The 15,960-nt window shown below is 42.3% G+C and overlaps 1 protein-coding gene across 1 annotated transcript in view; it reads left to right on the top strand.

Moving 5' to 3' along the window:
* The window catches only part of LOC115172096 (AT-rich interactive domain-containing protein 1B), an 84,082-nt gene that overhangs the window by 16,312 nt on the left and 51,810 nt on the right, over positions 1-15,960 (top strand). Inside the window, exons 3-4 of the mRNA XM_029729280.1 lie at positions 48-134; positions 3,054-3,251. Of these exons, the coding sequence (XP_029585140.1) occupies positions 48-134; positions 3,054-3,251 (285 nt within the window). The remainder of the gene's footprint in view (positions 1-47; positions 135-3,053; positions 3,252-15,960) is intronic.

Genomic DNA, 15,960 nt, shown 5'->3' on the forward strand with positions numbered 1-15,960 from the left:
GATAGTATGGGGCTCACTGTATTCGGTCCTCCTCTGTTTTACCACAGGTTCCCAGATGGCCCCCCAGACTACTGGCAGCATGTTGGATGTTCCCCACCCCCCCTTGACCCAGTCCCCCATGCCTCAGGAAAGGGGTAAGTCTGACCACTAAGTAAGTGTGTACGTGTGTGTGTGTGTGTGTGTGTGTGTGTGTGTGTGTGTGTGGGTGCGTACATACGTATGTGTGTGTGTGTGCTTGCTTGTATATGTGTGTGTTCTTGTGTATTGTGTGGTAATTGCAGATTAATGCCCACCTGTTTGTTGAGCAAAGCTGTAGATCTGTGCTGAGTGGAGCCGTAGCGGATGAGCCTGGGGACAGCTAGTAACAGTTAAGCTTCTCAGCGTGTGTGTGTGTGTGTGTGTGTGTGTGTGTGTGTGTGTGTGTGTGTGTGTGTGTGTGTGTGTGTGTGTGTGGAGTCTATGTGTGTGTGTGTGTAGAGTGTGTGTAGAGTGTGTGTGTGAGAAGGCATTAGCCTCCTTCTCAGTAATGCTGGCATTGTTTCCCACTGTGGGACAAAGGCAGGATGTGACATCATGTCCAGAGGTACAGGGTGTTCTATACCTGGGCTATTACCAGTTACAGGGGTTGGCATTGTGTACTGGGAGGTGTACACACACACACACACACACACACACACACACACACACACACACACACACACACACGGACACACACACACTCCTTAGAGGGGGGTCATGTCAGGCTAAACGTATATTCTACACAGTTCCCATTGCCCCTCCTGTTCCCACCATGCATGTTCTGATCCAATTAATGATGTATAATGGGCTGATTGCTCAGTAGGTACCGAACAAACACCCCACCAGCAGGTTCCCAGGGAGGGGCTGGTGGAGAGGTGATTTATTACTGGATTAGTGGTCAGCTCAGGTCAAGGAAACAGTGGTTAAACCTTAACTGTTATGATCTGGCAATCAGTAAACCCTATGTTCTAAATGAGGTATGGAGTCTTTAAAGTGGATCCACTTACGACTTACAGAGGTGATTATTTCTCATATGCAGCGTTAGTTATTGCTGTGATAGCAGAGGCTGTCGAGATACTGTGTATTACGTACAATGAATGGTCGCTGATTAAGGCTTCCACTGAACATCTTTCTACAACGGCCATGAGTTGTAATGAGTTCAGGGGAAAAGTTCATCTCTTAAATGGGGCAAATGACATTCAATCTTAGTGATTACTACCATAGAACCACCCAGTGAAAAACAACATTGTCCCTGTAGGTGTGTTTAAAAACAGGATGATGAGTAGTTCCATGCTCCTCTACAGCTCACCAAGGACCAGTTAACATCTGAGAGAGAGAGAGAGAGAGAGAGAGAGAGAGAGAGAGAAAGGAGGGAGCAATGCAAAGCTGTTACACTTATTTTACATAAAACATAACATTTAAATAAATGTACTGCTGTGCTCCATGTGGCCCAGCAAGCACAGTGGTTAACATAATACTGTTTAGAATATGTGATTAAATCCCATGGTTCAAGTGCCTGCTCCTAAGAGCATCTCTCATTTCTATAAATCCCGCTGAATGTCCCTTTTCTCCCTCCGCTCTCTCTCTATCCACCTCTGTCTGTTGTTGTTGTCCAGCTAAAAGCCTCTACTTTCTCTGCCAGCCTGCCTCTCTGATTCGCTGCCTGCCTGCTTGGCTGGGGAGAGGAGGGAGTGCGGAGGGAAAAAATCCTTGAATGCGTTATTTGCTTTTAGCAACTGTCTGCACAATGTGCCTCTCTCCATCCATTTTCCAGGCAATTTAGAATGCAGTATTACAGTGTTTTCAGAATCCTTTACGATAATGGAAGTTAAACATTACAATAATGTTCCCCTTAAACCCATGTTCACAGCCCAAGCACTTTCAGGCCTCTCTCCCTTCCACAGCCTCCTCACACGCTCTCTTGCTCTCTCAGCAGAATACGCCGACATGGAGAGAGACAAATGTTGTTTCCATCTCTGGCCTGCCTTAATAACCCCACTCAGTAAAGAGCTGGACTGTATCCCTGTATAGCATCTCAGTGTAGTGGATCTGTGCGTGTGTGTATGTGTGTGTGTGCGTGTATGTGTGTGTGTGTGTGTGCGTGCGTGCGTGTGTGTGTGTGTGGTTGCGTGCGTGCGTGCGTGCGTGAGCCGAGCCCAGCACAGCCGATCCATTTAAAGGCAATCCAGAATATTAGAGAGGAGAAGGCCTCTATCTCTTCTGATTGGCTACAGTGCCAGTGACCTTTACCATTCGAGGCAGATTGGAGACCTTTTCTCTGGCTTCACTCTCAGGTCTAGACTGTAATGAAATGGGTTGCAGTGAAGCCCTGTGAGGATCCCTTCAAATGTCAATTTGAATGGTGGAGGGAAGCCGAGCTGAGAGCCTTTTTCATGAATTGAGAGCTCATGGTTCCTGGAACAGCTTAAAATTACACAGCAGTCATGGTTAAATCACTGTTTTATTCCCCCAAGTACAGTGTATGTGCATTTTCTGCACACATGTACACACACACACATATCACACATACACACGCACATTACACACACATACACACACAAAAGCAGAAAGCGCAGTCGATTTTGTGTGTGTGTGTGTGTGTCTGCATTAGTTGATCCCCCTGGCCTCCATGTCACCCAGTCCTGTCTAAATACAGTGTATAAGAACATATGGCCTTACTTACACATAATGCACTGCCAGCTTGCCATACTAGCAATCTGATGTCTATCTTCGAATAACAGGACCTGAAGACATTATAGAGGATTATAGTATTGTCAGAATCACCCCTGTACAACTGAACATCCGTGTTCGTCCTTCAAAGGAGACAACCATCATGTTTGTCTGGTTTTTTCAGTTGCAGCATTAGAGGGAGGTTAGGAGAGAGCAGATGGGTTCATCTCCTGCATAAAGAGTGGATATTTACCTGCGTGTGTGTGTGTGTGTGTGTGTGTGTGTGTGTGTGTGTGTATGCATAGGCAGCAGAAATCATTAGCACAGTGTGTTTACAGTCTCCTCTCTTTCTCTCTGTGTTCCAGGCTTTATGTCCAACATGCAGAGAAACCAGTCTGGCTCCCAGTTTGCACCACCACCTCAGTCGGGGCCCTCCTTGTCCCCTCACTCCTCTCCTGGTCCTGGGGGACAGATGTACGCAGGGATGGGGCCCTACCCCCATGGTGGTTCCAGTGGCCCCTATGGACCCCAGGGATCCCAGGCAAACCAGTATGGACCCCAAGGTAGGAACACTACGTCGGTTGTTCCATTATACTGATCTACGTTTAGTTAGTTAGTAACTCTGCTGTACAGAGTATGAACAGGTCATGGCTCATTAGTAAGCAGTTATCTGAATTGATCCACCTGCTGAGGAATGGCATTAGTATTTCCATGTTGTACCAGCACTACTTGGCAGCCATATTTTATTCTCTCATAAGATTGGTATTTGAGAGAAAATGATGATGTGCAACTGTCTACATAGTATTTTGAGGAAACGAGGAAACGATGGTATTGAGATGGTTTTCCCTCTCTTGTGGCAGAGGCACCCCTCCCTCTCTCTCTCTCTCTCTCTCTCTCTCTCTCTCTCTCTCTCTCTCCCCTCTCTCACTATGGGATTAAAGCCAAGGCTTTGTCAGAATATTCATGAAGGACTTGAACTCTAGACCCTACTCCTGCCTATTTCATTATAGGATTTAAGGCAGATTGAGGTGGTGGACCGGGCTGATAAAACATGTTTTCTGAGCACAATGTTGATGACGTTCATCCCATTACTAGGGTCAGTGTTTTTAAATTGCCCTCAGAAAAGGGTTGGAGAGTTTCAACTGCCCATTAATGTCATTAAAACCAATGTTGTCATGTTGTGACCTGTGGTAGACTAGTGGGGAACAATAGAGAGGATGCTGCTAATCTGAGGGTGCAGTTCAATCAAACCCCGTATTTTTCCCCCAGGATCAAATAAAATCAGAGAACGCTTTGAATAAAAAGCCATAGTCTGTGGTCACTCTATTTTACTGTACATTGTAAATTATAGTGTGAATTATGTCTATTTTAAGCCAGTAACCTGTCATATATGCTGGCTACATGTTCCCCAGTCAAAAAGTCGTCTAAACATCCCAGTCATTTCAGCACTCGTGGGAAAAATAGTCAGAATGGATCTTTGCAAGTAAGCTGGCTTTTAGAGTTGAGTGTTCTGGAACACGGCTTTAGAAAGCAGCAGTCAATCCCATATGTTTGCATCCGCTCTTCTGTTTCGTTCCCCTGGATGTGCACCAAAGGAAACGTTGGAGTATTAGTAATGTGTGTTTTAATGTGTCGTCGTGAGGAAAGCACCATTCATGTGTGTTTTTCTAATATTGCTGAGACCTTCCCATTAGTTCATGTTGATTAATATCTCTAATGCATATGGTATTTGGTGTCTCTCCACCCACTCTTATCTGCTAATGTGACTTAGCTGGGATGACAGCCAGTGGCTGAGGCAGAGCAGAACAGTAATATAAAAAGTCTGGAGTCAGATGAGCATGAAACACTGCACAGCTGACAGGAGGGGTATTCTTGCCTGTGACAGGGAGAACAAGCCAAACCCTCCGCCTCCATACACACACATACACACACGCACACATGCACATACACACACCTTTTCTCACTGTCTTTCTCTCTTCTTCCTCTCTCACACATACACTCAACACACAAACACACAGTCCCCTCCTGAGGAACATGTGTTGGAGTGGGTCCATGGAGCCCCCAAGCGGTTGGAGTGCTCTTACGGCGGGGGTGCGGGGTGGACTCTGAGCTCTGGTTTTGAAAGGTTTTGTTCAGGCTGGTCTGTTCAGGCTGGTCTGTCTTGGCTGGGGCCTGGGCCGAGGTGAACAGGCCAGGCAGATGCTGCTCATTGTTTTTAATGACGGCTCCATCTGCTTCCCGTCTCCCCCCGCGCCACAAAATTACTAGCCCATTAAACCAACATGGAAACGCACTCCAAGTTCCTGATCCTTGCACTGTGTTATTCTTGGCCTGTCTTGGCACTGCTAGGAGATCCAAGCCCCAGGCTGTGAACAACTGAACACACATTAGTGTGTATGTGTGTGTGCTTCAGCCAAGGATGCTCTCTTTCTGCACTCTCTCTCTCTCTCTCTCTCTCTCTCTCTCTCTCTCTCTCTCTCTCTCTCTCTCTCTCTCTCTCTCTCTCAGCTTACCTCACTCGCCTCTCACACACTCTGACACAGTGAGCTTGTACTCTGGCTAAGAACATGAAAATGGTCTCATGTTTCATTGTGTAACTTAAAGGCTACAGCATTCCTCTTTTATCAAGGGAAAATGATATTACAACCTACAGCTCAGCACAAGGAAATCTGCTGCCTCCCCAGCTAATAACAAACGTTCCCACAACTTTAGAGAACGTTCTCTTAAGTCTCATTAGGTCATTAACTAATGTTATTGTGATGTGCAAGGAATGTTTCCAAGAGACCATTCCCTTAATGTCAAATAGAACTTACCCAGAACATGGTTACCATGTTCTCAGAATGCAATGTCCTAGACATGTTTCATGGGAACATTGCAGGAACAGTTTTGTATATCAGTTATCAGGACGTCGCCTGATGGTCCCAAAGAAACGTTCTCCCAAAATGAAACAGTTCATTACACATCACACCTTGTTAGTGTTCCCGGTTGGTGAACCAGTGATTCATTCATAGTTCTTTGTCTGTTGGCAAGGTTAGAGATACTCACACACAGTGCTTTTAACATAGTATTTTCAACTTACATTTTTGACACAGATGATTACATTGTGAATGTTCATTTATACAATTATTATTATTCAAAATGTCCTCTCCTGGGATTTGAACTCACAAACACTTGGTTCACTGTATTCTGATCTTCCTGCTACAACACCATGTCAGATATGAGAGCATCTGACGTTTCTCATCATTGATTTGATTGACTTATTTCAGCAAGGGCTTTCTGTATAATTGTCTAATGTTGGTGGGCATGTTAACCTGCTTTAATGATACTCCTGAATCAGTATGATCCATAAAATAGTTTTTCTTGAGTGTACGTTTAACAAATCAAATCAAATCAAATTGTATTTGTCACATGCGCCGAATACAACAGGGAATACAGACCTTACAGTGAAATGCTTACTTAAGAGCCCCTAACCAACAATGCAGTTTAAAAAATATGGATAAGAATAAGAAATAAAAGTAACAAGTAATTAAAGAGCAGCAGTAAAATAGCAATAGCTAGACTATATATAGGTGGGTACCGGTACAGAGTCAATGTGTGGGGGCACCAGTTAGTTGAGGTAATATGTACATATAGGTAGAGTTATTAAAGTGACTATGCATAGATGATAACAACAGAGAGTAGCAGCGGTGTAAAAGAGGGGGGGGGGGGCAATGCAAATAGTCTGGGTAGCCATTTGATTAGATGTTCAGGGGTCTTATGGCTTGGGGGTAGAAGCTGGTTAGAAGCCTCTTGGACCTAGACTTGGCGCTCCGGTACCACTTACCGTGCGGTAGCAGAGCGAACAGTCTATGACTAGGGTGGCTGGAGTCTTTGAACATTTTTAGGGCCTTCCTCTGACACTGCCTGATATAGAGCTCCTGAGTGGTGCAGTGGTCTAAGACACTGCATCTCAGTGCAAGAGGCATTGCTGCAGTACCTGGTTTGAATCCAGGCTGCATCACATCCAGCTGTGATTTGGAGTCACATAAGGCGGTGCACAATTGGCCCAGTGCCGGCTGGGTAGGCTGTCATTGTAAAAAAGAATGTGTTCTTGACTGACTTGCCTAGTTAATAAAAAAAAATGTAGAGGTCCTGGGTGGCAGGAAGCTTGGCCCCAGTGATGTACTGGGCCATATGCACTACCCTCTGTAATGCCTTGTGGTTGGAGGCAGAGCAGTTGCCATACCAGTCAGGATGCTCTTGATGGTGCAGCTGTAGAACCTTTTGAGGATCTTAGGACCCATGGTTGACCCATGGTGTGCTTGGACCATGTTAGTTTGTTGGTGATGTGGACACGGAACTTGAAGCTCTCAACCTGCTCCACTACAGCGCCATCGATGAGAATGTGCGCATTCTCGGTCTTCTTATTCCTGTAGTCTACAATCATCTCCTTTGTCTTGATCACATTGAGGGAGAGGTTGTTGTCCTGGTACCACACGGTCAGGTCTCTGACCTCCTCCCTATAGGCTGTCTCATCGTTGTCGTGATCAGGCCTACCACTGTTGTGTCATCGGCAAACTTAATGATGGTGTTGGAGTCGTGCCTGGCCGTGCAGTCATGAGTGAACAGGGAGTACAGGAGGGGACTGAGCACACACCCTTGAGGGGCCCCTGTGTTGAGGATCAGAGTGGCGGATGTGTTGTTACCTACCCTTACCACCTGGGGGCGGCCTGTCCAGTGTCTGTGTTCTTATTCCCATCTTAATCTTTTATTTTTTTTGTCCAGTCTTTTTCTTTGCAACTCTGCCTAGAAGGCCAGCATCCCGGAGTCGCCTCTTCACTATTGATGTAGAGGTACTTTTTATTGAAGCTGCCAGTTGAGGACTTCCAGTGAGGCGTCTGTTTCTCAAATTAGACACTCTAATGTACTTGTCCTCTTGCGCAGTTGTGCACCAGGGCCCCCCACTCGTTCTATTCTGGTTAGAGTCAGTTTGCGCTGTTCTGTGAAGGGAGTAGTACACAGCGTTGTACGAGATCTTCAGTTTCTTGGCAATTTCTCGCGTGGAATAGCCTTAATTTCTCAGAACAAGAATAGACTGATGAGTTTCAGAAGAAAGTTCTTTGTTTCTGGCCATTTTGACCCTGTAATCAAACCCACAAATGCTGATGCTCCAGATACTCAACTAGTCTAAAGAAGGTCAGTTTTATTGTTTCTTTAATCAGGACAACAGTTTTCAGCTGTGCTAACATAATTGCAAAAGGGTTTTCTAATGATCAATTAGCCTTTTAAAATGATAAACTTGGATTAGCTAACACAATGTGCCATTGGAACATAGTAGTGATGGTTGCTGACAATGGGCCTCTGTACGCCTATGTAGATATTCCATAAAAAATCAGCCGTTTCCAGCTACAAGTTATTTACATTAACAATGTCTTCACTGTATATCTAATCAATTTGATGTTATTTTAATAAACCAAAAATGTGCTTTTCTTTCAAAAACAAGGACATTTCTAAGTGACCCCAAACTTTTGAACGGTACTGTATATAAAAAAGAAAAAAATGATTGGTGACAACTCCGCTAGTGCGTCTCAAACCCAGGCCATCAGCACCAATGACAAGCACCCTAGGATATGTGCTTATTGGGCCAGTCTAGTTAGGTCCTGTCCTGTCCAGAAGAAACCCTACCTCCCTAGGCACTTTTGTAGACTTAATAGGTGTAAGGCTGTAAGCAATAGCTCTGTTAAAAGTACACTCAAGAAAAACTTTTATTGATCATAGTGATTCAGGAGTATCATTAACATCATTAACTGGGGTGGCAGGTAGCCTAGTGGTTAAAGCATTGTGCCAGTTACAGAAATGTTACTGGGTCAAATCCCCGAGCCGACAAGGTAAAAATCTGTCATTCTGCCCCTGAACAAGGTAGTTAACCCACTGTTCCCTAGTAGGCCAGCATTGTAAATAAGAATTTGTTCTTAACTGACTTGCCTGGTTAAATAAAATAAAACATGTTTAATGCCCCAGCAACATTAGATAAATATTCTGCAAGCCCTTAAATTGCTGCAATAAGTAAGTCAAAGATGAGAATAGTCAAATTAACCAATACGTGGCAGTAAGATTTACTGATACATGACATGTAGATGGTGGTGTAGCAGAAAAATTGGTGTACTGTGGACCAAAAGGTTGTCAGTTCAAATCCCAGGTAAGCACTGTTGAATAATAATTACTGTAAAGATGATGATGAATGTCAAATATGTCAGTTGAAACTTTGCCAACAGGCAAAGCTATGAGTGGTTCACCAATCAGGGCCTTGATTGGCTTGGCAACAGTAACAAGGGGTGATATGCAGTGGTGATTTTAGCGACTAAATCTTTGTGGGTCAAACTCAGCGGAGCCTTGTCTGGCAGCAAAATAGTTCATTCATTTACTGCCTTTAAAAAAAATAGCTGATATGGCTGACTTGTTTAAACAAATGTGGTTTCTACTGACAATTGTGATGTACAAATTATGGCATGAGGGGAATCCGTAATGTCGATTAAGACGTTAATAAGCGAGCTAGGATGGACGTAGTCAATATAACTATTTGTTATGTACAGTGACAGAATTCAGAACATGGGCCGTTCTTACAGTATTCTCCCTGTGTACCAAGTCAGAACTGTAGGATAAATGAAGGGGGCATATAAGCAGACAATGAAAGCTCTTACAATATTCGATGATTACATTTCTCTAAAACAGGCAATAGGCTACATGTGCACCACCAACAGTAGGCGAGGTGCTGGCTAGCGGAGTACAGTGGTTCCTCCTTTAAAAGTTGCGAGCTTACGCCGCGGGACTTAGAGGTACCCAGCGTCACGACTTCATTACTCCAGACCACCACAAGGGGGGGAGAGAGAGCACTCATTATGCATTTTAGTCCCAAAGTTTTTATATGACCAATCATATCGAGTGGTTCCAATGACGAATTTGAAGATGGCTGAAAAAACATTACGGTGGAACCAAATGTAAGTAGCTATAACGTCATAATGAGTCAAACAAAAAATTTACAATTGAGAGGAATATGTTAGTTAATGTAGAGATAAACGTTTGTGCATATTTTTTTGTCATAAAGTTAATTTACGAAAATCGCTATTTAGAAAGTTATCTGATTAGCTAACATTAGCTAGCTAGCTAGCTAGTGTTATGACATGAGAATTAATTTGTAATTTGTGTTGTTTAATGTTTTAGGGACTCCTGAGAAATGTACAAATGTGTACACTTGCCTTGCAATGCAGCTGAAGTAACATAGCTAGCTAACTATTTACTTGCTTATTGTGTAGTGGAGGATAAAAAATAACCGTATGCCTATGGATGTGTAACTAGCTACAGGTGTAGCCGATCTGTGTATGGAGCCTAAAACGTTAGGTTCTGAACTAATATTCATACCAATCTATGAACCTCATAGTTGTTGTATCAACTTCAAGTCTGAATGGCATTAATGAAGCCTATGGATAGAGTAGAATATAATAACTTTGTTGTGCCAAGGATGCAAGTCCTATATACATGTACTGTAGTTATTACTCTTCCTTGGCAAATAAAGGTGTGGTTCAGGTATGAATCTCTGAGACATTATTTTTCAGTCAAATCAAAGTCCATTCTTTGAATGATGATGTGTCTGCATGTATGTATTACAATTATACACTTCAACAGTGTTTACCACTCCTGCTCCTGGGACATCAATGATTACACATTAGTCTATTGCATAGTTACAGAAACATCATTTAACCTCTTATTCGATCAAGTTCATATTTATATCCAAAAACAGCATTTTACATTGGCGCGTGACGTTCAGAAAATATTTTGCCTCCAATACTACCAGTGAATCAGCACAATAATTTACAAAAATACTCGTCATATACGTTGATAAAATATTAAACTGTCATTCAAAGAATTATAGATGAACATCTCCTTTATGCTAACGCATAAAGGGTATTTGTGATGCATCTAGTTGCTTGGAAAATGGCTATGAATGCGCGCCAGTGACAGATTTCAAAAAAGCTTCAAGAGGAAAGCACACTTTGCAATAATCTGAGTACTGCGCTCAGAAAAATACACTAGGCAATACAGATACCCGCCATTTTGGAGTCATCTAAAATATTAAATAGCATTAGAAATATTCACTTACCTTTGATGATCTTCATCAGAAGGCACTTCCAGGAATCCCAGGTCCACAATAAATGTTGCTTTGTTCGAAAAAGTCCTTAATTTATGTCCAAATAGCTCCTTGTTGTTAGCGCGTTCAGTTAGCTACTCCAAGTGTAGGAAGCGCGCGGAAAATGTCACGACGAAAAGTAAAAAAAGTTATATTTACGTTCGTTCAAACATGTCAAACGTTGTATAGCATCAATCTTTGGGGCCTTTATCACTTAGAACTTCAATAATATTCCAACCGGACGATTCCATTGTCTTGAAAAACGTTTTGGAACACAGCTACCTCTCACGTGAATGTGCGCCAATGAACTGATGTCCTTCCCTGGGTCACCAACTTCCCCACCTTCTTGTTCGCTCTCTGTTCATCATAGATGCCTCAAACAACTTTCTAAAGACTGTTGACATCTAGTGGAAGCCTTAGGAAGTGCAAAATGAACCCTAAGTCACTGTGTGTTCAATAGGCAATGACTTGAAAGGACTACAAGCGCCAGAATTCTCACTTCCTGGTAAGATTTTTCTCAGGTTTTTGCCTGCCATATGAGGTCTGTTATACTCACAGACATCATTCAAACAGTTTTAGAAACTTCAGAGTGTTTTCTGTCCAAATCTACTAATAATATGCATATTCTAGTTCCTGGGCCCAGGTAGTAGGCCGTTTAATTTGGGTACGTTTTTCATCCGGCTGTGAAAATACTGCCCCCTACCCTAGAGAGGTTTTAAGAGCGGGTGAGGTGGCAATGACGGGACTGGCTTCCACTCTCACATCTAAATATACCTGCAGACGAGAGACAGATGGATAGAGAGAGAGCATGATTAAGCCTTTTTTTATTCTAACACGGTCAGTCATCATAATCATCAGGAGGTGAAATGCAAAACTGACCTTGGATCATTAACTCTGGGACTATTCATCTCTATCTGTATTTCAATGTGAAGCATCTCTTTAACCTCTCTAGGGTCGGCGGGACGAAATCGTCCCACCTACGTAACAGCCAGTGGAATCCTGTAGCGCGTTATTCAAATACCTTAGAAATGCTATTACTTCAATTTCTCAAACATATGACTATTTTACAGCATTTTAAAGACTTGAGTCTCGTTAATCTAACCACACTGTCCGATTTCAAAAAGGCTTTACAACGAAAGCAAAACATTAGATTATGTCAGCAGAGTACACAGCCATAAATAATCAGACACCCATTTTTCAAGCTAGCATATAATGTCACAAAAACCCAGAAGACAGCTAAATGCAGCACTAACCTTTGATGATCTTCATCAGATGACACACCTAGGACATTATGTTATACAATACATGCATGTCTGTTCAATCAAGTTCATATTTATATCAAAAACCAGCTTTTTACATTAGCATGTGACGTTCAGAACTAGCATACCCCCCGCAAACTTCCGGTGAATTTACTAACAATTTACTAAATTACTCACGATAAACGTTCACAAAAAGCATAACAATTATTTTAAGAATTATAGATACAGAACTCCTCTATGCACTCGATATGTCCAATTTTAAAATAGCTTTTTGGTGAAAGCACATTTTGCAATATTCTAAGTAGATAGCCCGGCATCACAGGACTAGCTATTTAGACACCCAGCAAGTTTAGCACTCACCAAAGTCAGATTTACTATAAGAAAAATGTTATTACCTTTGGTGTTCTTCGTCAGAATGCACTCCCAGGCCGTGTAAATACTGCCCCCTAGCCCTAACAGGTTAATAATACTTCCTGTTGACCCGACCAAGTGGCCTCTCACCTATGATCATGCTGTGCCCTCTGTGTCAGGCAGTTCAGATGTGGGAAGGGTTCACCAAAACAGCTGATATAACCTAGAGGATTTAGGGAGAAGGGGGAAAGGGGAGAGGCCACATGGTGTCCACACTATGTGGCTACAAATTACTTAATGCTGAAAAACAGACACATGAGGACAAACAATGGAAGATAATGTCAATAGAAGATACTGTATGTGACGCAGAGACCTATCGGAGTGTACCTGAAACATTTCAATATAGAGGGCCATGTGTCTCACCACTTGGTTATTGCAAGGCTAACCCCCAGGGAAATCATGACTTGGCAGCAACAGATAGCAACAGATAGTCCAGTGAAAATGGCTGTGTTTATCTGGTGTAAATCTGAAAATTAGCAGCTGACATCTTAAGGATTTTTAATTAATGCATGTGAGACAGGTTCCATGTACAACAAGACAGGCAGAGAGGAAGAGAGAAAAAGAACACAGAACAGTTTAATAACCTCTGGTTATGGACACTTTTGCCAGCAATAAAGCTTCCACGGCCTGTTCCACGGACAGTGAACATCTGGCAACATCTACATTTTTGACCCCTTGATCAGTTCGCACCCTAGAAGTAAGGAAAATAGCTTATTTTTTGTAGATATGAAAACAATAACTGAGATATCAATCTAAAGCAGCAGATGTCATTTTCAGGATATGTCAATACAGCACTGAAAGCTTAACAGCAGACTGGTATTGTGGTTGTTCATTAGGTGATGGGAAATATGCAATGATACCTGCACCATCTACACGCTGCAAAGACTCCCTAACTCTTCGCCATTGTACATGATGGCCAATTGCTCTGAGACTTCCTTTGACCATTCTAAAGCCCGCATGGGGCATCCCTGCCTTAATGGCGCTGACTTTCTGGTCTAACTCTTCATCTGACATATCAGAATAGCATTCCCTTACAGACATATTGTTTTCTTTCATCCTTCTGTAAAAAAAGCTAACCGTTTCACTGTCATGAAATATGATTATATATCGACTATGAAACAAATAGGACATGGCCTGCTTATGAGTTGCCATGAAAGAAAGTTTGATTAATTCAACTGAAAATGGCGAGAACAGGTGTTTGTAGCTAAATACTTTTGGTTAGATTGAGAATAATAACGGCATGATTTATCATTCTACGGTATGTATGTATGTAATATAGTAGAATGTTATGAACCGACACTTTTTAGTCGGAGCTGACAACTAGCTATGTAAAAGTTGGACGGAAGAACGCCCAGTGCTGCTTACCTGAGATGCCATCATCACACAGTCCTTCTTCGTAGGTGTCCGCTATGACTTCCTTTGTGTCGGAAAAAGGTTACTTTCAGAACAATTATTTTTGATTGAAAAGACACAAATGTACCTCCATAGCATATAACAATTTGCCTGTGAATAACCACACCTTCCAACAAACTTGCTACTGTATGCAGAATTCTTGACGCACAACAGAAAATGCTACCATATCATGCCAGCAAGCTCACAAGCGAGCCACTCAGGCGCAGAATGATGACGCGTGGAAGAGGGAAAGGAACGAGATGGGAACAACAACAATTTGTTGCAAGTTGGGGAGGGGGGCTAATAGCTGAACAATAGACTATTCAACCTTTACTAAAGAAGTCTAATAGCTGAGCTAGGTCTGAACCCCCCCCTCCTATCACAGACCAGATATGCCCTAACGACCAAGGGGTCGCTTGCTACTCAATGTAATAAAGTAATTATTTTCAAATAAGTTACCTTACATGTTATGTTGGCTGACAATTTGTTAGCTACGCTGTCCTTACGAACCACATAGCATATCATTACAGCAGTATGTACCGGTATGTTAGCTAGCTACCTAACGTTACTAGTTATATATATCAAACTTGACAGTATTTTAACTATAGGCTATCTAACGACCCAACGTTTATTGACTTGATTATTCCCATCATTCTTAGCTTAGCTAAATGGTATAGTCATTGTGTGTTCTCAATGGACATTCCAGGGCTTTCGTAAGTTCGCTCTGGCTATCTACTGTACACCGATTTCAGAGCACTCTCGTCTGAGTGTACCAGAGCGCAGAATAGTTCATTTATGAGCGCTCAACACTAGTTGAATATAAACAGTTACAGTCACCAAAACTCTGGTTAACACTAAAACTGCCTTACCAGCTCTGCTAGGGTGTGTAAAATGGTCAGAGTGGTCTCATTTGTGTCTTGAAGTAGCTAGCCAACGTTAGCTTGGGTGCTTGACTGCCGTTGTAAGGCCAGAACGATCAAATCAACCCTACTCCTCGGCCTGAACATCCAGTGTGCGCTCCGAGAGCAAACAGTCTGAATTTACAAACTGACAATCTGACAACACTGAAGTTATGAGCGTCACGTTGTACAGCGCCATATTTTCTGTTCCATCCTAACGGAAACCCAGAGGGTTTTTCATTTTTCATGGAATAGAAACACCATAATATTAATCAAATTAATTAAGCAAGTAGCAGTCAAAAGTTTGGACACCTACTCATTCCAGGACTTGTCTTTATTCTTACTATTTTCTACATTGTAGAATAACAGTGAAGACATCACAACTATGAAATAACACCGGTCTCCCGTGTGCCCTGCATTCTGTAGTACAGACATGCCCTGCTCTCCCTTATGAAAGGAATTAGGCACTTTCCCATGTTTACTACAGTATGTATTGTAAACTGCACAGTAGCCTAATAAACAAATAAACACATTTTGTTAATAAAATAATGATACAAAAAATATTCTTTCAAAATGCACATGTTGACTTAGTTATGGATCCATAACGAATTACTATGGGAATAAATATCACTGATTTACAGAAATATTGGAACAAAGTTGTCTAACGAAGGCAAACAATTGGAATCCTCCAATCCTGTAGCCATATTTTCCATTCCATCCTAATGGAAACCCTGAGGGTTTCGTTTTTCTCTGAATAGAAACACCATAATATTAATCAAATTAATTAAGCCAAATTCCTTCAAATCAATCCCATATACTGTACTATGTTATTACAAAAAAGTTTTTAAAATCTCTGGTAATGCCAATACGGAATACTATCAAATGCTTCTCAAAGATGCCCTCTGGTGGTCAAACTAGCAATAACTTGCAGTAACAGAAAAATTGGCTGAGAATTAAATGACGTGCCAGAGAATGCTGCAGCAGCACGCAAGGTGTGCCGCAGTATGACACAACTTTTAAAGGAGGAACCACTGTAGAACACTTGAAAAAGTAAAGGAGAGCCGCACACTCTAGGAGCTCAGATGCAATAATTGAATAACCTAATAACCAACATTTCGACAGACAAGCTGTCTTCATCAGGGTATTA

This window comes from Salmo trutta, chromosome 33 (genome assembly GCF_901001165.1).
Source record: "Salmo trutta chromosome 33, fSalTru1.1, whole genome shotgun sequence".
NCBI classification, from domain to species: domain Eukaryota; kingdom Metazoa; phylum Chordata; class Actinopteri; order Salmoniformes; family Salmonidae; genus Salmo; species Salmo trutta.